The sequence below is a fragment of the Argentina silus genome (genome assembly GCF_951799395.1).
Source record: "Argentina silus genome assembly, chromosome: 9".
Taxonomy (NCBI): domain Eukaryota; kingdom Metazoa; phylum Chordata; class Actinopteri; order Argentiniformes; family Argentinidae; genus Argentina; species Argentina silus.
This window is the reverse complement of record NC_139663.1, coordinates 22,730,199-22,751,950: the sequence shown is the minus strand read 5'-3', so window position 1 is coordinate 22,751,950 and position 21,752 is coordinate 22,730,199. Positions and strand designations below refer to the sequence as shown.

The window sequence follows — 21,752 nt, the reverse complement described above, 5'->3', positions numbered from 1 at the left end:
ATATATAAAATAGGGTTCTAGAGGGTTTTAAAGGGTTTATGAAAGCTTCATGAAGCCAGAGCCAAAGTGGTACAGTAATATGTTTCATGTAGTGCAAGTCTTAAACTTCCATTCACTGCCTAATCTACTTGCAATGGTTTTTTAATAAAATAAATAAATAAATAATATATATAAAAAAAAAAAAAAAAGAATATATATATATAAGGTTATAGAGTAATATGTTTCATGTAGTGCAAGTCTTAAACTATATATAGTTTCTACTTAAACTATATATAGTTTCTACAATCTACTTGCAATGGTTTTTTAATAAAATAAAATAAAAAGTATATATAGATAAGATGTGTGTTTGTGTGTTGATAGTAAATAATATTTGTGCTTTGTGTTTCACAGATCATGGTACACCTTTGTGAGCTGTACTCCATTTATTTACCATAATATTGGCATTAACCAATCTCCTGGTGTGTCTGGTTGGTTTTGGTGCTGTTACTACCCAACTTCAGTCACTGTGGCTCTCGAGCAGAGTAGCAATATCACCACTGCAAACACCTGCAACCATTACAAAGACATTTAAAAGCTATATTCATTAGCTTTGTATTGTATTATCTTTGGCAGATGAAAACATATTGTGTCTCACTCACCTAATATGCATGATAGGATGACAATAGATGACCCAAAAGTATCCTTAGTCATGATTCTGACTCATGAAATGTCATGTGCTTGACAGTGCAGTGTATGAGTAGTTGTATAGAGCAGGGGGAGTGGAGTCAGTTTGCATAGCTCTCCCTCTGGAGGTCACAAGTTGTAATAACATCATGCTAAACCACAGCTTTAATGTGCTCCTACAGTCTAGCCACTTTACCAATCTCTTTTCAAGTTTATCTTATCTTAGTAAAGTTTTCATTGCTTCAAAAATGTATCATCAAATATCTCACAGAACTCAGTCATGCTTACAGTTTCAGACACTCTGAGCGTTAAACTCCTGCTGTTAAAACACTTTATAATTTATTTATTTCATTTATTTAACAGTGTGTCCTGTATATATTAGTTTTCTGTTTTCTGTTTTGCTTTTTGTCTTTGGTTTTTGTTATTGCTGTTTCTTTCTACTAAATGAAAGGTGTTGTTACCTGTTGACACCAACCCATCTACCACAAGATGAACAGAGAGGCCGCTTTCCATCTGAATGCCACAAGAGGAACAGACAAGGTAAGGGTCAAGAAGGGACATCTGTCTCAAACTACAAATGATCGCCAAGATGGTGCGACTTCCGCTCACTGCCACTAGATGACAGTGTTCACCAGCTACTCTACTAGAGTTTACATTTACATTTACATTCATGGCATTTAGCAGACGCCTTTATCCAAAGCGACTTTCAACAAATACATTTGTTTAAGTAAGTGAATCATCTGTCCATCAGTCATCATAAGATCACACCAGGGGCCATAGGCAGTCACAAAGCTAGAAGAAGGACCTTTTTTCAAATGTATTAACAGGAGAGAAACTTGTACAGGGGGGTAGTGGGGGGGGGGGGGGGGGGGGGGGGTGAAGAGGTCTTTAGGAGGGACCGTTAACATGTAGCCTGAAGAGATGGGTCTTCAATCTACGGCGGAAGATTGGTAGTGACTTTGCAGACATGACAGCAGTGGGACGCTAATTTACATTTACATTTATGGCATTTAGCAGACGCCTTTATCCAAAGCGACGTACATACATTTGTTTAAGTAAATGAATCATCTATCCAACAGTCATCATAAGACAAAGTAATCAATGCTCACACCAGGGACCATCGGTAGTCGTAATGCCAGTACGCTAATAATTAAGATATTTTATTAGCAGTAGAGAACTTGTACAGGGGGGTAGGAGGGGAGAGGAGGTCTCGGGGTTAGGGTTAGGGGGGGGTATGGGGGGGGGGGGGTAGGGGGGTAGTGAGGGTGAAGCGGTCTTTAGGCGGTGCCAGGCGGGCAGCCGAGGTGGACGAGCGGAGTGATCTTGCAGGGGTTTGGGGGCTGACCATTGCTTGAGTTGGTTTGTCCATCCCTCCCCTGTCTCCCTACTGCTGTCTAGTCTACTGAAGATGTGATGAAATATGCAATAGATAGATCAGGTCATCTGCTGTGTGACTACAGTCTGTTGCTGGTAGACTTTGACACATATTGGCCACATAGAAACTGACCTATATTACAGTTATTTGATGATACTATTTTTTATTCACAACATTCAAAAATTTACAAGGTCATTAAATATCTGTCCATCATTAATTCAGAAAGATATCTTGGCCATGTTGAGAAATCATATGTCATTTTGCTTTCATCAATTAAAATAAAATCCAATCAACCACGTACAGTACTCAAAAGAAAAATTCATCCTTGATATTCTTAATTATTGTTTGATAATGAACAATGTTGCACACACCCATTTGCACCCCGGGAGCCGTACTGAGGCAAATCAAAGCACTGAACCTACACATGCAAATACAGTATGTGCAAGTAAGTATGTGTGTTTGTGTGTGTGTGTGTGTGTGTGTGTGTGTGTGTGTACGTGTGTGCGTGCATGTGCGTGTGCATTGAAACATGTATTGATGTGGAGTATTTATCGTGTGTGTGTGTGTGTGTGTGTGTGTGTGTGTGTGTGTGTGTGTGTGTGTGTGTGTGTGTGTGGAGTATTTATCGCCTTTCGAGAAAGATATTTGTGGCGCTGGCGGTTACTGGAGTGCCACAGGTGGCGTCACAGGGGAACAGAGAGAGAGAGAGAGGAAGCTGCTTTCACAGAACATTATTATTAGACAACCCAGAGAAGCAAGAAACTATCTCAGATCAACTGACTGGGAACTGGAGGCTTTCTGTAGTCTCACACTATATGATATTCATTTGTTTCTACTTTCTGTAGTCTCACACTATATGATATTCATTTGTTTCTACTTTCTGTAGTCTCACACTATATGATATTCATTTGTTTCTACTTTCTGTAGTCTCACACTATATGATATTCATTTGCGTCCATTTTGTACGCATGTTGAATGGCGAACAAGAGAAACACTTCAGTAAGAAACGCATCATTTTATTTACACAAACGAAACACCTTTGAGAGTCCATAAAGCAGCAAATGGCTCAGAATTGAAGGATGTTTTTCTAACACAAAAAGATTTCAACATGTGTACTGATGTTTCTGTGTGTGTGCTTTACTTCTTCATCTGAAAAGCAGGAGAGACAGATACTTTTACATTTATGGCATTTAGCAGACGCCTTTATCCAAAGCGACTACAACAGATACGTTTGTTTAAGTAAATGAATCATCTATCCATCAGTCATCATAAGATAAAGTAATCAATGCTCGGACCAGGGGCCATAGGCAGTCACAATGCCAGAAGAAGAGTTTTTTTTTTTTAAGATACAGGTTTGTACAGAGAGACAGACAGCATGCATGTCTATAAAGCTGAATGACCTATTTGACTCATTTCAGCCTAAAAAACAGACCCAAACTAAACTGCTTATAACATTAGAAATATGATGATCAGATGCAAAAGCAGGATGCCATTTGATAGATAACACCTTGAAGTTTTGTGTGGATATGCTCCGATCATAGTTCAGAATAACATACTACACATGGAGATAAAGTAATCAATAATCAAATTAAAGCAGAATTTAGGCCCAATTATGGGTGTGTCCGGCTTAAGAGCAGGTCCATCCTACAGTGATGTGGCCCTAACATTATTCATTCAATAATAATTGATTGAATGAATCATTCATTTAATTAACAGTGAATTGAATCTTGCTTAGTGCACTTCAATCTTGTGTCTAAATCATGTACTGATTTTAAACCTCAATAAGCGGATCTGAAGTTAGTCTAACCCTAACCCTAACCCTAACCCATTGAATAGTCATCACAATGAGAGGCTGGCTTAGAGTGAACAGGTCGGCTGCACCCGGACGAGGCTGAGCAGGGCGCTGTAGGTGAGAGAGAAGAGGAAGAGGATGATGAAGGTGGAGGCTGTGAACCACAGGCTGCTGAAGTCATCCTCCAACCCGTTCTCTTTCCAGTTCTGATCGATGCCCATCTCAGGTTCTGGGCACAGGTCTGACAACAGGGAGGGAGACATGTGGTCAGGAATGAATTCAACCGGTGTGTGTGTGTGTGTGTGTGTGTGTATGTGTGTGTGTGTGTGTGTGTGTGTGTGTGTGTGTGTGTGTGTGTGTGTGTGTGTGTGTGTGTGTGTGTGTGTGTGTGTGTGTGTGTCTAACCCTAACCCTAACCCTAACCCTAACCCTAACCCTTTATGCACTTCTATCTGTGCACAGTATATCCTATTCTAGCATGCAGCTACATATTCACACACACTTACTCTCTCTATCTACTCTATGTAACCCTAACCCTAACCCTAACCTCAACCCTAACCTTAACCCTAACCTTAACCCTAACTCTAACCCTAACCTTAACCCTAACCTTAACCCTAACTCTAACCTTAACCTTAACACTAACCCTAACCCTAACCTTAACCCTAACCCAAACCCTAACCCTAACCCTTAAGCTAACCCTTACCCTAACCCTAACCTTAACCCTAACCTTAACCCTAACCCTAACCCTAACCTTAACCCTAACCCTAACCCTAACCCTAACCTTAACCCTAACCCTAACCCTAACCCTAACCCTAACCCTAACCCTAACCCTAACCCTAGCCCTAACCCTAACCCACTGCACTTAATATGAATTCAGCTGCTTGGACACACACACAGCAGCACAGATAGAAGACAGAGCCAGAGAGACAGACACACTCATAAGACCACGTACATGTACATTACACACACACCGAACAGCACACGGCCCCTTAACTACGATATGGTAGTTTACACACTCCGGTACATGTATGTGTTCAAGGTGCCTATGAACTTAAACTATGAACTTAAGTTTGTTTGCGTGTAAATACTGGTCTTACAGAAGAAGAAAGAACTCTGTGGCCTGATGTTACTTACTTTAAGATTGCCTCATCCAATAAGACATTGTTACAATCCAAAAACCTTACTTATTATCAGTTATTGTGCAAGTTTGCAATGAATTTAAATGTGTGGGATTTGTAGCATGTGACTTCTAGTAATACTACATGATGACGTTTTGAACCCTGCTCCAATCATATTAAACTTACAGCTAAACTTAACAGCTACTGTATACTCATAATCACATGTTGTTCTTGAACCCCTGCTTCTCTCCCTCACAGTCCCACAAATTGTGGTCCTCTGTGTGTCAGTGGGTAGAGCATGGCACCAACAACGCTTATGTTGTGGGTTTGATTTCTGCTGGGACCATATATACTGCAATGTAAGTCGCTTTGGATAAAAGTGTCAGATAAATGGCATATATTATAAATGGCGTATATTATAAATGGCGTACATTATAAATGGCATATATTATGACTTTTGGTGTGGAAAACACAAAACATTGCCTACAATTTGATTGATGAGTGCGAAACAGAGGGATCTTATATGCAGTTTATTATTAACCCCAGCAGGACATGCAGAGGCCCTCTTGTAGCCATGGCAACACACACGTGACAATGACAAAGGACAACAACAACAATCATTTCCACACCAGACAATATCAAATAAGAAACACACACATCACGAACAAAACAGTGACAACACCTACATGTTCACAACTTTGGCTTGAGAAGGACAAAGATCACTGACCTCATACAGAACCAAAGGGGACATTTGTCCCATAACAGGACACACACACACACACACACACACACACACACACACACACACACACACACACACACACACATACACACACCCCTGATTAGCTATTAGACTGACAGAGGAGTCAACAAATGGACAAAAACCACATCACACAACACACACACACACACACACACACACACACACACACACACACACATACACACACACACACAAACACACAAGCCTAAGCTACTACACTTCAGACTGGATTCACTTATGTTTCGCAGGAGTTACCCTGTGCGCTGGACACTGCTGCCTTCTCCATTCCACTGATGTGTTTGGCGAAGCACGTGAAGGTAGTATTTAAATCCCATTTGGTCTTGGTGGTGCTGAACACACTGGTAACTGAGTAACCATTCTGGCCCTTCTGAGGGGGGCTGGTGAGGCCTTCCTGGTAGTCCCCGTCCCCCTCCTGCCACATGATGTAGACGTCGCAGGGCGTGGTCACCAGACACACCATGGTGACACCAGCAGCACCCCCTTTCATGTTCTCCTCTGGGAGGATGTGGACAGACACTTTAGGGACGTCTCTGCCTGCGAAAGACATTTCAAAGAGACATGTTTTAAAAAAAAATAAAAAAAAGATGGTCCTGGAAAGAGACAGGCTGTGCGCTGCAGGCTTTTGCTCCAGCCTGGCGCTAACACACCTGATTCAGCTCATCAAAGGTGTGGATGATTCGCCGATTCACTGGATCAGGCGCTACTGTAGCTAGCACTCGGACCCTAGCCCTAACCCTAGCCCTAACCCTAACCCTAACCCTAACCCTAACCCTTACCCTAACCCTAACCCTAACCCTAGCCCTAACCCTAACCCTAGCCCTAACCCTAACCCTGACACAGAGCAGCTCTAACCCCTAACCCTAACCCTGACACAGAGCAGCTCTAACCCCTAACCCTAACCCTAACCCTGACACAGAGCAGCTCTAACCCCTAACCCTAGCCCTAGCCCTAGCCCTAACCCTAACCCTAACGACAGGCCTGACACAGAGCAGCTCTACAACATCAATCAACATCAACAACACAGTATAATAAGTATAAAAAGTAAACATAAATATAAGCACTAAAACTAATGACAGTAAAATTACAGCAATAACAGTAATACGGTCAAATACAAATACAGATAATATACAGAACATCTTGCTTTTGGTAACCTACCAGTACATCTGGAGAAGTTCAGATCTTTTGGTAACCTACCTGTACATCTGGAGAAGTTCAGATCTTGAATGACGGGCAAAGGTTCTCCCTTCCTCTGGACGGAGCAGCTGACTCTGGTGGCAGTGGACCAATCAGTGTTGCCCAGGATCAGTGTGCTGCCTCCGCTGTACTGGTTGGCCACTGATGTGATTGGTATCGTAGTAGTAGTAGTCTTGTCAAGCCCGTTCACCTGCCATTTGATAACAGAACCAGACACTGTCTCCTGGTCCGGTCCAGTGATGACACACTCCAACCGTGCTTGGTTGTTTAAAAACACGTCTCTCACACTGAGGGGCTTCAGGGTTACCGTGAACGGGACTGTGAGGGAGAGAAGCAGGGATTCAAGAACAACGTGTGATTATGAGTGTACACTAGCTGTTGTAAGTTTAATATGATTGGAGCAGGGTTCAAAACGTACAACGCTGAATTAGGCATGCTGTCATATTGGGCTTTCAGACTTTCGCGCGTGTGTGTGTGTGTGTGTGTGTGTGTGTGTGTGTGTGTGTGTGGGTGTGACACATCTGATTGCCTCATATGTCAAATGTTAATTAAATATTAAAACATTCGATTGCGTGTCACGTGTCTGCGTGAGTGTGTGTTTACACGTGTATGATCATGTACTTTCCACTGTACCATTGGAGGTGGTCTTGGTGTAGGTCTGTCCTTGATGTGTGACCTCACAGCTGAACGCAGCCTTGCTGTCCCAGTCAGCCTTACTGACCGCCAGGAAGCTGCTGGCAGAGGAGAGTCCTGACTGCTTCTCCGTATTGGGGGGCCACGTTTGGCTCCCATCAACCACTCTGTCATTGGTTTTCCATCTGACAGTGAAGGCTTTAGGGGCGAAGCCCGTGATCACACAGACGAGGGAGTGGCTCATGCCAGTGGATGCTGACAGCAACGTCACAGTCGGAGGCTCCGTGGCTGAGCAGAGAAAGGGGTCAGAGGGCACGTGCAGAAAGGAACCTCGCGGTTCGGTACGGGACAGAAAGTCTTGTTGGCTCAACAAACACTCTCTGCTAGGAAGGGCAGAGCGTGAGAATGACTGGGTTCCAACCAGACTGTTAGCCCTCATACTGTAATACCTCATACCTCATACTGTAATACCTCATACTGTAATACCTCATACTGTAATACCTCATACTGTAATACTGTAATACCTCATACTGTAATACCTCATACTGTAATACCTCATACTGTAATATGTACATATATACACACACTATGCCACTGTTTGCTGGTTAGATGCCAAACTGCATTTTGTTATCTCAGAACTTTGTGCAATGACAATAAAGTTGAATCTAATCTAATCATCTAATCTAATGTTGGGTTTTCTACCCCTTTTGGATGAAAAAAGTTACGTTGACAGAAACATCTTGGTTAGAAAGAGTTTTGCTCTTCATTTGTCTTGGAGCCGTCCACCAGTAAGACAAGCAGCCGAAGGATGACATCATATGAATGTTGAACAATATTTCATACTTAATGTTCACTGTGTATTTGTTTTATTTTTATTTTTACTATCGTCTGGTTATTGTGGTTTTGATGTGCAGGTTAATTCAACTTGAGTGTCCTTGTGCAGTTTGAGGTTTGCATAATGTGTTCTGCATTGACCCACCTGGACTCAATCGTCCGTGCGCCACTTGGTATGCAAACTACTTAGAGATAGCTTCATGTTAATAATAGGGTTGGCAAGAGAACGAAAGCTGAACACAATGTCGTAATCAATCACCTAACAGACCTGAGGACAGAGCTCCAATCCTAAAGGTTCAGATACATGCAAATAACAGCCATGAGCAGACCTCGCACCTGGCTTCTGACACACTTGGTTAGTCAGCACCACGTTTCACTTCTGTTTGGATGCTTTTTTGAGACCAGGATGTTACCCCATGCTTTAGCCTGGTGTGGGCCTGTTCACTAAGGCCCATCCTGGGCCACGTTCAGCAGGACACAACATTGTGGACCGTTCAGATAGAACTGTGTTACTGTAGAACAGACACAGCCAGGCTTTCTGTAGAGGAGCAATCATGTCAGTTCTATTCAGAACGTCGCTACCTGCAACGCTTGTAAGTTGCACCCTCTTGAATGTGACCCTGGTTTGACCTCTGGGTGTCAACCCTCCAGCTGCACAACCTCCTGATTACTACCAGCTATGCAGGCTCTCATCTCCGCCGTAGGTTGAAGACCCGTCTCTTCAGGCTACAACCTCCTGATTACTACCAGCTATGCAGGCTCTCATCTCCGCCGTAGGTTGAAGACCCGTCTCTTCAGGCTACAACCTCCTGATTACTACCAGCTATGCAGGCTCTCATCTCCGCCGTAGGTTGAAGACCCGTCTCTTCAGGCTACAACCTCCTGATTACTACCAGCTATGCAGGCTCTCATCTCCGCCGTAGGTTGAAGACCCGTCTCTTCAGGCTACAACCTCCTGATTACTACCAGCTATGCAGGCTCTCATCTCCGCCGTAGGTTGAAGACCCGTCTCTTCAGGCTACAACCTCCTGATTACTACCAGCTATGCAGGCTCTCATCTCCGCCGTAGGTTGAAGACCCGTCTCTTCAGGCTACACCTTAACTGTCCCTCCTAAAGACCTCTTCAAATGTATTTGTTTTAAGTCGCTTTGGATAAAGGCGTCTGCTAAATGCCATAAATGTGAAATGTAAATTATGCATGATCAAGTCATTACACATCTGCTGGTTCTGTCACTACCCTAAATCCAGATCCTATAAATTTAGATTGAGTTACACTGTATGAAGAGTAGGGTATGCACTGGAGAACGTCCTTGAAATAAAATAAAGAATCTGAGCTTTGTTTGTGAAATCCAATGAACTACCAAAGCCTACCTTTCATGGTGAGGGATCTGCTTTCTTTGCCCACGGCACATTGGAAAGACGAGCCATTCTTAGGGACGCTGAGCTGACTGATTCTGTTGTACTTCCCATTCATCTGGATTGCCGGGTACTGAATGAAGTCCGTCAGGGCTCTCCCGCGGGCGTCCGTCCATGTGAAGGTCGGGGGGGCTGGCGCGGAGCCGGTGGCGAGGCAGGCGAGGATATAGACGTCGTTAGTCGGACCTCCGCAGTTCATCAGAGGGAATAGGGACGGGGTTGAGGCTGAGGCTGCAAACAAAGAAGAAAATAATGAGAGACTGTTGATGAAGAACACGCCAACATTGTTTCCCATCGGATCAATCGTTTTAAAAAAAAAACATAATTATGATGACGTAAATTAACGAGATGGAGTCTGAATTATTCTTATATCAAGCGCTCTGGCCTCACTGCTGATGATATCATCCGACTAATTTTTGAGGGGTCAAAATATATTTTTAGATTATTATTATGAGAGATATTTGGTCGAAACATCACTTTACTGTTCATTTTTTATTTTTTATTTGATGATGAACATTGTTTCCCATGAGAAACATTTTTTTAGTTGTGAGGATCATAATAAACAGGAGGCTGTAATCTGAATTATCTTACATATGATTAAAGCTTCTGACTTTTTAGCCAAACATCACTTTAATGAACCTTTTAGCATACTGCACCTGTACGCTGTAGCTAACACGCTGTAGCTAACTCTAACCATAACCTCAACTGTAACAAACCATAACCCGAACAAATATGCTTAAACATAATGGTTCGAAAACCAAAAAAGCCAAAATGTGGGTTTCGTTAACCCTGCCACGTTTCTAAACAGCTAATCACTCTCAACCACTGTAACCAATCTCAAATTCATACACAGAGCTATGGATGAAAGGACTGACCATCCCTGACCATCCAAAACGATCCTTTTAACCATGCTTTGAATGTGGGAATAAAACAAGCTAGAGAGTTGAACTAAGCTCATGAGACATTTATAAGTTCTTCAAGAATCAACAGCTATACAGCATGTCATTAATTAGTCCAAAAATGAGGTGCCAACCTCAGATTGCCGCTTTAAATATCTGATGTTTTGTGAGATATGAGACGAAAATTGCATGAGACCGGCTGGTCCAAAATGTCATGATTTGGCTATACATACTTATCTTTGACTGCAGCCCACATGCATACACCACGAGTTCAACCATGGCATATCATTCAGGACAAAGAAACATCAAACACACAATCGTATCGTATCTAAAGTAAGAAACAAGTCCTACAAATGTTTAAGAACAGCAACATCTAAGTCGTACTGTAATTCGAACATCCCACATGATGCTACAATTATCTCCAAACTTCTAAGCTACTCACTGCATTATCGTTTGATCATTTATTTATTTAATTATTTGAAAATACGGTAAAACAAACGATTTACCAGATGAGACGGTGACCATTGTTCCTTTCCCCCAATAACCAAAGTACCCATACACAGTATGACAAGGTGTACACCAGAAAAATACAAAAAATATTATATAAATTGAAGTATATTATACAATTTCACAAGTCTTTGATTGCGGTTCGCAAAATGTATAATTATCTTCAACATATCAAGTTTTGGTCAACAGTTTTTTGTATGATTTTAACTATGACAGTATTTTGGATTGTCAAGTTTTCCAGCCCAGAAACCGTTAGGGTTATCACCTTTGGAGTTACCCACTAAATATATAATTCATTTAGATTATTAATGTAATTACAGTGGTTTTCAAACCAACAGAAATTACTTTTCAGAGGTACCCTACTTCTAATACCGTCTATGTGAAGCAGCCATTGAGAATAATGCATGCTCCAAGACATCGGAAACAATAAACTTCTGCTTTATTACATGTGAAAACCCTGATATTCGAGGAACGATTTTCTTTCAAGGAAACTGGCAAACGTTGAAGTAAACGGTATTGTGGGCGACTGTAGCCTACTGTATAGACTAAGAACGAGGTTGTCAAGAGCGAGTCTTACCAATTGCATTGTACACCAGGAAAATACAATATACCAAAAAAATGGAAATACCTTCCCCACATAAAAAAAATCGCATTTAAAGACATACAAAAGAAACAATTGATGATAATATGAAGTTTTAATGGACTTACCTGATGAGACGGTGACTTGCGTTCCTTTACCCCAGTATTGGAATCACACAGTGCTCTGTATCCATACACTGCCTGTACAAAAACCCTGCCAATGCTCTAAAGTGATGGACTTGAACACAACATGCAGCATATGAACATCCAAAGGCACTGTGCATGTATGACGATAACATCCCAAAATCATCACAAGCTAGATTTCATGACATTGGGTATGTATCATCGTTATGATGTCTTCAAAGGCTGATGCCCGGGTCCATGTCACCCAGTAGTAACACTCCATCAAATCTTCTAAAATGTACATTTTAAATCCATCTAAATCAGACTGATAGTGGAAAAGATTCATTTGAAGAATATTGTCTGTTGTTTTCTGTAGTTTCCTCATCTCCAGCGCAGATATAATGCATGTTTTGTTTGTGAGGTTTTTGTACAGCCTTGTTTCACAGTGCCACCCCACCCCATATCACCGTGATATACCCCAGCACAAAAACACCTCCCTCATAATACCTCAACTGGGATTCTGCACACGCGTTTTTGTCTGGTCACCGCAAGGTAAGAACATGCAACTTTGGCTAATAGGAAAATAAAATTGTGGCTTTGAACATAGTTTAGTCAGAAACTCCTTTCTTAGAGGTCTGATGAGTTTTGTTGTTTGTACAGCAGTTCAATAGTTTGCTACTAAAGGTGCACTGTACAGTATGTTGAGTTTATGGCTCCTTAAACAGGGACTGAGAGGGATCGATTTTTTTATTTTATAAAACCTGGATCTTAAAGTGTGTCTTTTGAGGGTGGTGTTGACGTCCCCTGATGGGACTATACGTTGATAATGGTTTATATTTCAGCATTGTCCCATATCTCTTATTCTGTAAAGGTGGCTTCCTGGGGGAGTACAACTGCTGGATTTGCTGAACAATTTTCTAACAATTTTCATAAGATTTAGTATTTGAAATATTGGGAATTGAATGTATGTGTGTCACTCTGTGACATGAACGTGATCATATGGGGGGTTGATGAGGGAGACCCTGGTAAGAGTTTGTATTTATTTGATATGATTATTGGGGAAGATAATACAGCCAGCATGTCAGTGTCAGTCACTGTGATGTTTCAACCACGGATCAGCAGTTGTGCTGTGTGGAGTGTGTGATGACATCACAGCTGGGTGTCTTAGCCTCTCATCTCCTTCCATGTGTGTCTTTATTCTGCTTTCAGAGGTGCTGTAGAACACTGTCTGGTTCTAGTTGTTCTGTGTGCTTTCCTTTAGGGGTCCGTGGTTGTTCTCCCTCATGGATTGTCAGGTGGTTTACAGCACAGACACGCCTCATTGCCTCTCATGCTGAGATCAGTGTTGATCAGTTTTTGTACGACTCTGCAGCCTCCTGTGTCACTGTGGCCTCTGGCACAATAATAAACAGCAGAGTCTTCAGCTCTCAGGCTTTTCACCTGTAAGTGTAACAGGTTATTGGAGGTGTCTTTGGTGATGGCGAACTGGCCTTGAAGAGACTGGGCATAGTAAGCTGTAGTGCCAGTATTAATGAATCCAATCCACTCCAAGCCTTTCCCTGGTTTCTCACGGATCCAGTGCATCCAATAGCTTCCCATAGAGAATCCAGTCACTGTACAGGACAGTGTGACTGAGTCTCCAGGTCTCTTCACCACTGGCTCAGAGGAGGTGAGTGACTGTCCATGAACAGCTGAAACACAGACAGAGAGTTTAGATGAACGTGACCCACCAGCCAAGCACAGCTCCTCTCCTCACTCCTCCACTGGGCAGAAAGAACTCCATGTAACTCACCTGAGATGAGAGCCAGGAGAAACACACATTCTAGAACTGTCATGGTGGGAAAGTTCTAGGGTTCTGCAAACAACGGAGGAGCACAGATGCACACTGGGAGTGGTTGCTGTGGAGACTGAGGGAGATGGTCTGTGGGGTCCAGTTATATCAGACTCTGGTGGAATGGGAGGAGACCTCAGCTCCAGGTGCACAGAAACACATTTGAATAAGCAGGGAGTTAAATAGAGCTCTTCACGTACTGTGTATATAGATGATGTGCCTTGACATTGCTTGGTCAGCACACAGTAATGGACACGTGAATTTACTGTTTAATGGAACTGCTTCAATCAGAGAAATGTTGTGGTTTAGCTTTGCTCTTTTTATTGTCCTTGGAAATTGTTACTCCATCTTTGGTGGTGGTGGTGTGGATATTTATTTAGCAGAAGTGATAGCCCATACCGTGTGAATCAATAACCTACACAACTGCTTCAGTCAGATAAATGTTCAATAATGTTGCTGATTTTTTCTTCTGACAATTGTGTTATACTGTACCATTGTGCTTGTGTTTTATTCACTTGAGAACTGGGGTTTTTGTACAGGTCTGTTTGATGATGTTGTGGACCATGATAGTGCTCATGTCATAAGTGATAACCCATCCCATTATCCCATATATGGGAAATCCACTCCATTGCTTTTCCTGCAGGCTGTCTGATCCGACCAGTGGCATAGCTTCCACTAGCGTCACTGACAGAATACCCAGACACCTTACAGGTGAGTGTAAAAGACTCTCCAGGCTTCACAACCATTGAGCTTGGCTGAGTGAGTGCAGAGAGACTATATTATTATTATTATTACACATGAAACACATTTATTTCCACACATGTATAATAAGTGTATTTTAGGGTTAGGGTTAGGGTTAGGGTTAGGGTTAGGGTTCGGGTAAGGGTTAGGGTTAGGGTTAGGGTTAGGGTTAGGGTTCGTGTTAGAATGGACTGGAATTTCAATAAAAGACAAAGATCGCCCCCTTTTGGTGGATGAACATACTTTAAACTGACAAGGGGTTTTTGAACGGGTCTGCTGCTTGTTTGTGTCACTGTGGTCCCGAGCACAGTAATACACAGCTGTGTCTTCAGTCTGCAGACTCTGTCCTTGTAAAGTCACTGTGCTGCTGGAAGCATCTACTGTGAGGCTGAACTTGTTTTTCAGTGAATCCTTGTAGGCTGTGTCTCCAGTATATATGCTCCCAATCCACTCCAGTTCTTTCCCTGCAGGCTGTCTGATCCAACCTGTATAATAGCTACTTACAGAATATGAGACCTTACAGGTGATGGTCAGTGGTTGACCTGGTTGGAGAGTTATAGAGGCTGGCTGAGTGAGTTCCTCACTGTTCACACCTGGAGAAAAAACAAAAGATTGGATGATATTACATATTCCAAACAGCACCATACAGTCACATTAAAGTATAAGACATCAATTATTGTTGTGTTTATCTCCAACTCCACAGAGACTCACAGGACACAGCTGCCAGCAGCAGCAGCAGAGATGCAGGGAACATGGTTGGTGTTGAAGATGAACTGGTGGGAGCTGCTCTTCTCTACTCCAACTGTGTGTGAGAGAGACAGATACTCCTCTTTATCTAGAGGGAGGAGAAGAGTGTTCATTTGCATGAAAGAGATCATGGACAGAATATGTCTCCTCTGTTTAGTTGAGACAAGGTAGGACTACAGTGTTACATTAGGATGATGAATTGTACAGCATGCTGTATAGTGACTGATCCCTATCTACAGTGTCATCAAATTAACTTCTGAACTGAACATATTATTACTATCATTATTATTAGATTAATTATAATTACAATTACAAACACTAATATTATAATAATAATTAAAATAATAATAATAACAACAATAACAATGACACTTATTATTATTATTATTATTATTATTATTATTATTATTATTAGTAGTAGTAGTAGTAGTGTTGATATTATTATTATTATTATTATTATTATTATTATTATTATTATTATTATTATTATTATTATTATTATTATTACACATGAAACACATTTATTTCCACACATGTATAATATGTGTATTTTAGGGTTAGGGTTAGGGTTAGGGTTAGGGTTAGGGTTACAATGGACTGGAATTTCAATAAAAGACAAAGATCGCCCCCTTTTGGTGGATGAACATACTTTAAACTGACAAGGGGTTTTTGAACGGGTCTGCTGCTTGTTTGTGTCACTGTGGTCCCGAGCACAGTAATACACAGCTGTGTCTTCAGTCTGCAGACTCTGTCCTTGTAAAGTCAATGTGCTGCTGGAAGTGTCTCTGCTGATGCTGAACTTGTTTTTCAGTGAATCTTTATAAGCTTTGGAATCATCATAACAAATAACTCCAATCCACTCCAGTGATTTTCCTGCAGGCTGGCGAATCCAACTGGTGCAGTAGGTGCTGGTTACAGAGTACCCAGAGACCTTACAGGAGAGGGTCAGAGGCTGTCCAGGCTGCAGGGTCAAAGAGCCTGGCTGTGTGAGCTCTATCTGACAGAGGACACCTGGAACACAAAACACAAACATTTAGTCAATCATGTTTCCAAACCAATATTGTAATCCTCCTCTGTTAGTTTCTGTTGATGTGTTGGTCTGTAAAAACTCACAGGACACAGCTGCCAGCAGCAGCAGCAGAGATGCAGGGAACATGGTTGGTGTTGAAGATGAACTGGTGGGAGCTGCTCTTCTCTACTCCAACTGTGTGTGAGAGAGACAGATACTCCTCTTTATCTAGAGGGAGGAGAAGAGTGTTCATTTGCATGAAAGAGATCATGGACAGAATATGTCTCCTCTGTTTAGTTGAGACAAGGTAGGACTACAGTGTTACATTAGGATGATGAATTGTACAGCATGCTGTATAGTGACTGATCCCTATCTACAGTGTCATCAAATTAACCTCTGAACATATTATTATTATTATAATTGTTATAATTATTATTATTAGTAGTAGTAGTAGTAGTATTAGTAGTGGTAGTAGTAGTAGTAGTAGTAGTAGTAGTAGTAGTAGTAGTACTGTAGTAGTAGTAGTAGTATTAGTAGTGGTAGTAGTAGTAGTAGTAGTTGTATTATTATTATTATTATTACACATGAAACACATTTATTTCCACACATGTATAACATGTGTATTTTAGGGTTAGGGTTAGGGTTAGGGTTAGGGTTAGGGTTAGGATATCACTGTACTGTAAGTTAGGACATGTATTTGTAATCTTTCAAGTGTTGGTGTTGCCATATGGTTGGTGCAGACAGAGATTGGAGAATAGACTTGCTTTTGTGAACTATTATGTGATTAAATATCTTATTTCTACTCATGTATTATTGATTGTCTACTGTATACATTATAATGTAAATCACAATAATCAAGAGTTGGTGTTAAGATATGGTTGGTGCAGACAGAGAGCAGAGAATACACCAGTCTCAGTGACTCTCACAGTGAGAGATGTGCTTGATCAGTTTTTGTACGACTCTGCAGCCTCCTGTGTCACTGTGGGTCTCTGGCACAATAATAAACAGCAGAGTCTTCAGTCTTCAGGCTGTTCATCTGGAGATACACCTGCTCCTTGTTATTGTCTCTGGAGATGGTGAACCGACCCTTAACTGACTGGGAGTAGTAAGTGCTACCACCACCATTACTAATGCTAGAGATCCACTCCAGTCCTTTCCCAGGAGCCTGTCTGATCCAACCCATCCAGTTGCTACTCATGCTTAACCCAGAGGCTGTACAGGTCAGTTTGTGGGATTCTCCAGGCTTTTTAACCACTGGGTCAGACTGTGTTATTGTCTGACTCTGAACACCTGTGAATAGAAGGTACAGTAACATTAGAGATAACAGCTTGACACAAAACCTCACAAGACAACAATATCCTCCCTTAAAGCACATGTTTCTATGTTTCACCTGTCAGACTGAGTGTCATCAGTAGAAACCCAACAGTAAACATCATGATGAAGTGTTGGTAGTCAGGCTGTGTCTCTGTTCCTCAGTCTAGTCAGTGCTTCAGTCCCTCTCCTCCTCTCTGCAGTGAGATAAGTAGAGATGGAGGAGATCAGAGTTTTGCATTGACTCCTCCTCACAGGGTGGGAAAGGTCACATGGACAATCAGAATATGACGACATCTTGTACTGAATTTACATTTTGACAAGGTTAATGAATAACCATCACTGCTGTCATGACTGCAGAGTCACGACCGACTAACCCTAACCCTAACCCTAACCCTAACCCTCACCCTAACCCTAACCCTAACCCTAGAGACCTCTTCACCCCCACTACCCCCCTGTACTAACCCTAACCCTAGAGACCTCTTCACCCCCACTACCCCCCTGTACTAACCCTAACCTTAACCCTAACCCTAACCCTAACCCGTAAATTGAAAATCCATCTCTTCAGGCTATATCTTAACAGTCCCTCCTAAAGACCTCTTCACCCCCAAAACCCCTCTGTACTAACACTAACCCTAACCCTAGAGACCTCTTGACCCCCACTACCCCCCTGTACTAACCCTAACCCCAACCCTAGAGACCTCTTCACCCTCACTACCCCCCCTGTACTAACCTTAACCCTAACACTAGAGACCTCTTCACCCCCACTACCCCCCTGTACTAACCCTAACCCTAATGCTAACCCTAACCCTAGAGACCTCTTCACCCCCACTACCCCCCTGTACTAACCCTAACCCTAACCCTAGAGACCTCTTCACCCCCACTACCCCCCTGTACTAACCCTAACCCTAACCCTAGAGACCTCTTTACCCCAACTACCCCTCTGTACTAACCCTAACCCTAACCCTAGAGACCTCTTCACCCCCACTACCCCCCTGTACAAGTTTTTCTCCCGTTAAAAAAATAAAAAAATCCTTCTTCTAGCATTGTGACTGCCTGTGGCCCCTGGTCCGAGCATTGATTACTTTATCTTATGATGACTGATGGACAGATGATTCACTTACTTAAACAAATGTATTTGCTGTAAGTTGGTTTGGATAAAGGCGTCTGCTAAATACCATGAATGTAAAAATGTAAATCAGATCATTTGATGATCAGAAGAGGATCAGATGACCTGCTATTAGATGTGATGACAGAGTGAGAGCAGATAAACACAGTCAAAGTCAGAGAGCTGGTCAATACTGTACCTTCTGAATATGATACCATTGAATATCATTTAGTTCTGAATTTACATTTTAACAAGGTGAATTAATAACCAGATATTGTTTATCATACCGGCAGAGGTTCATATGAACTGAATACACGACAAGCTTATGTGACACCAAAACACATCAGTACAACGGTACATCTGAAGATATAACTTGAATCACACTCTCTGCATGTAATAGCTTGAAGCGTATGTCAGCGCTTTCAAATGTAATTATTATATTCAAGGACCAGATTCATGGAAATATATTTTATTTCAATTAATTTGTAAATGTGGGCCTTAAATCTTGGAGCCGGAGCTCATTTGCTGTGTTCTGTTGCTTTGTGACATATGACAGGGTTGTGGACTTTACAGCTCTGGAAACAAGTCTCAATATAAATGTCATGATGAGACAATAATCTCAATATTCATATTTCGTTTGTGAAAACACATGATTATTTCCTACAGTATACAGTACACAGAGGGAGAAGGAGTACACCAGCTGGTCGTGTTGTTTGAGTGTGTTGGTTTTTGTACAGCTGCTTCACCAACGTCAGTCACTGTGGCTCTCGAGCACAGTAGTAAACAGCAGTGTCCTCTGCCCTCAGACTCCTGGCCTCTAAGTACTGTGTGCTTGTGGACACGTCCTCGGTCAGGGTGACATGGTCTTTCAGGGAATCAGAGTAAATTACATCTGAGCTTTTACCAGAGTTCACTCTCCCAACCCACTCCAGAGCTTTCCCTGGTTTCTGTCTGATCCAGTGCAAGAAGTAACTTGTCATTGTGAACCCAGAGGTTTTACATGACAGTTTAACAGTGTCTCCAGGTCTCTTCACCTGAGAGGAGGACTGATCCAGCCTGATATCTTCACAGCAAACACCTGGAAACAAAATGTATTAACACACTCTTAAATGTGTAGTACAGTATTAAGACTAATAGACCTAACAACATTATATAATAAATGATTATGTCTCAAATTGTGATAGAGTTAAGAAATGAGCTCATCACCCCTTAACTACCCAGTGTTTTACTTACTGTGTACGAACATCACCATGACAACTAAACTCCAGACAGTCCTCTGTTCCATTGCTCAGTGAGAGTTTGTTCAGGACTTGCTGTAATGTCAGTCCAAGCTGCCTAGAATGAGAAGACCAGAGCAGAGTGTCTGATTATAAAGGGATGAAGGGGAGGAGGGCTTTGCATAGACCGCCCTCTAGAGGCTGAAATAGGGACTGATGGGGAGAGATCCTCTGATCTGTTCCTACCTAATCTCTCTTTATTCAGCCCTTTTTGAATTTCAGATTTGCCATAAGATGTGTAGAGTAGACTTTATATTTTTATTTAAGTGAAATGTTAGATGTCAAAACATTTGGCAGAATTGACTTAATTAAATAGCGACTGAGAGGGAGAGCTCAGTCAAATGTTTATAAACCTGGATCTTAAAGTGTGTCTTTTGAGGGTGGTGTTGACGTCCCCTGATGGGGCTATACGTTGATAATGGTTTATATTTCAGCATTGTCCCATATCTCTTATTCTGTAAAGGTGGCTTCCTGGGGGAATACAAGTGCTGGATTTTCCTGAACAATTTTCTAACAATTTTCATAAGATTTAGTGTTTGAAATATTGGGAATTGAATGTATGTGTGTCACTCTGTGGCATGAACATGATCATATGGGGGGTTGATGAGGGAGACCCTGGTAAGAGTTTGTATTTATTTGATATGATTATTGGGGAAGATAATACAGCCAGCATGTCAGTGTCAGTCACTGTGATGTTTCAACCACGGATCAGCAGTTGTGCTGTGTGGAGTGTGTGATGACATCACAGCTGGGTGTCTTAGCCTCTCATCTCCTTCCATGTGTGTCTTTATTCTGCTTTCAGAGGTGCTGTAGAACACTGTCTGATTCTAGTTGTTCTGTGTGCTTTCCTTTAGGGGTCCGTGGTTGTTCTCCCTCATGGATTGTCAGGTGGTTTACAGCACAGACACGCCTCATTGCCTCTCATGCTGAGATCAGTGTTGATCAGTTTTTGTACGACTCTGCAGCCTCCTGTGTCACTGTGGGTCTCTGGCACAATAATAAACAGCAGAGTCTTCAGCTTTCAGGCTTTTCACCTGTAAGTGTAACAGGTTATTGGAGGTGTCTTTGGTGATGGCGAACTGGCCTTGAAGAGACTGGGCATAGTAAGCTGTAGTGCCAGTATCAATATATCCAATCCACTCCAAGCCTTTCCCTGGTTTCTCACGGATCCAGTGCATCCAATAGCTTCCCATAGAGAATCCAGTCACTGTACAGGACAGTGTGACTGAGTCTCCAGGTCTCTTCACCACTGGCTCAGAGGAGGTGAGTGACTGTCCCTGAACAGCTGAAACACAGACAGAGAGTTTAGATGAACGTGACCCACCAGCCAAGCACAGCTCCTCTCCTCACTCCTCCACTGGGCAGAAAGAACTCCATGTAACTCACCTGAGATGAGAGCCAGGAGAAACACACATTCTAGAACTGTCATGGTGGGAAAGTTCTAGGGTTCTGCAAACAACGGAGGAGCACAGATGCACACTGGGAGTGGTCGCTGTGGAGACTGAGGGAGATGGTCTGTGGAGTCCAGTTATATCAGACTCTGGTGGAATGGGAGGAGACCTCAGCTCCAGGTGCACAGAAACACATTTGAATAAGCAGGGAGTTAAATAGAGCTCTTCACGTACTGTGTATATAGATGATGTGCCTTGACATTGCTTGGTCAGCACACAGTAATGGACACGTGAATTTACTGTTTAATGGAACTGCTTCAATCAGAGAAATGTTGTGGTTTAGCTTTGCTCTTTTTATTGTCCTTGGAAATTGTTACTCCATCTTTGGTGGTGGTGGTGTGGATATTCTTGTGTGTTTGT

The 21,752-nt window shown here is 42.1% G+C and overlaps 1 protein-coding gene across 1 annotated transcript; it reads right to left on the bottom strand.

Moving 5' to 3' along the window:
* Positions 1–3,098: 3,098 nt before the first annotated feature.
* Positions 3,099–9,867, bottom strand: LOC310809225 (immunoglobulin heavy constant mu; the record flags this gene model as incomplete). The annotated part of the gene is made up of 5 exons (XM_083676419.1): positions 3,099–4,071; positions 5,967–6,266; positions 6,927–7,244; positions 7,560–7,847; positions 9,765–9,867. 5 exons carry the CDS (start codon positions 9,865–9,867, stop codon positions 3,896–3,898), a joined length of 1,185 nt encoding a protein of 394 aa, XP_083532545.1. The 3' UTR covers positions 3,099–3,895.
* Between the last annotated feature and the right edge of the window lie 11,885 nt (positions 9,868–21,752).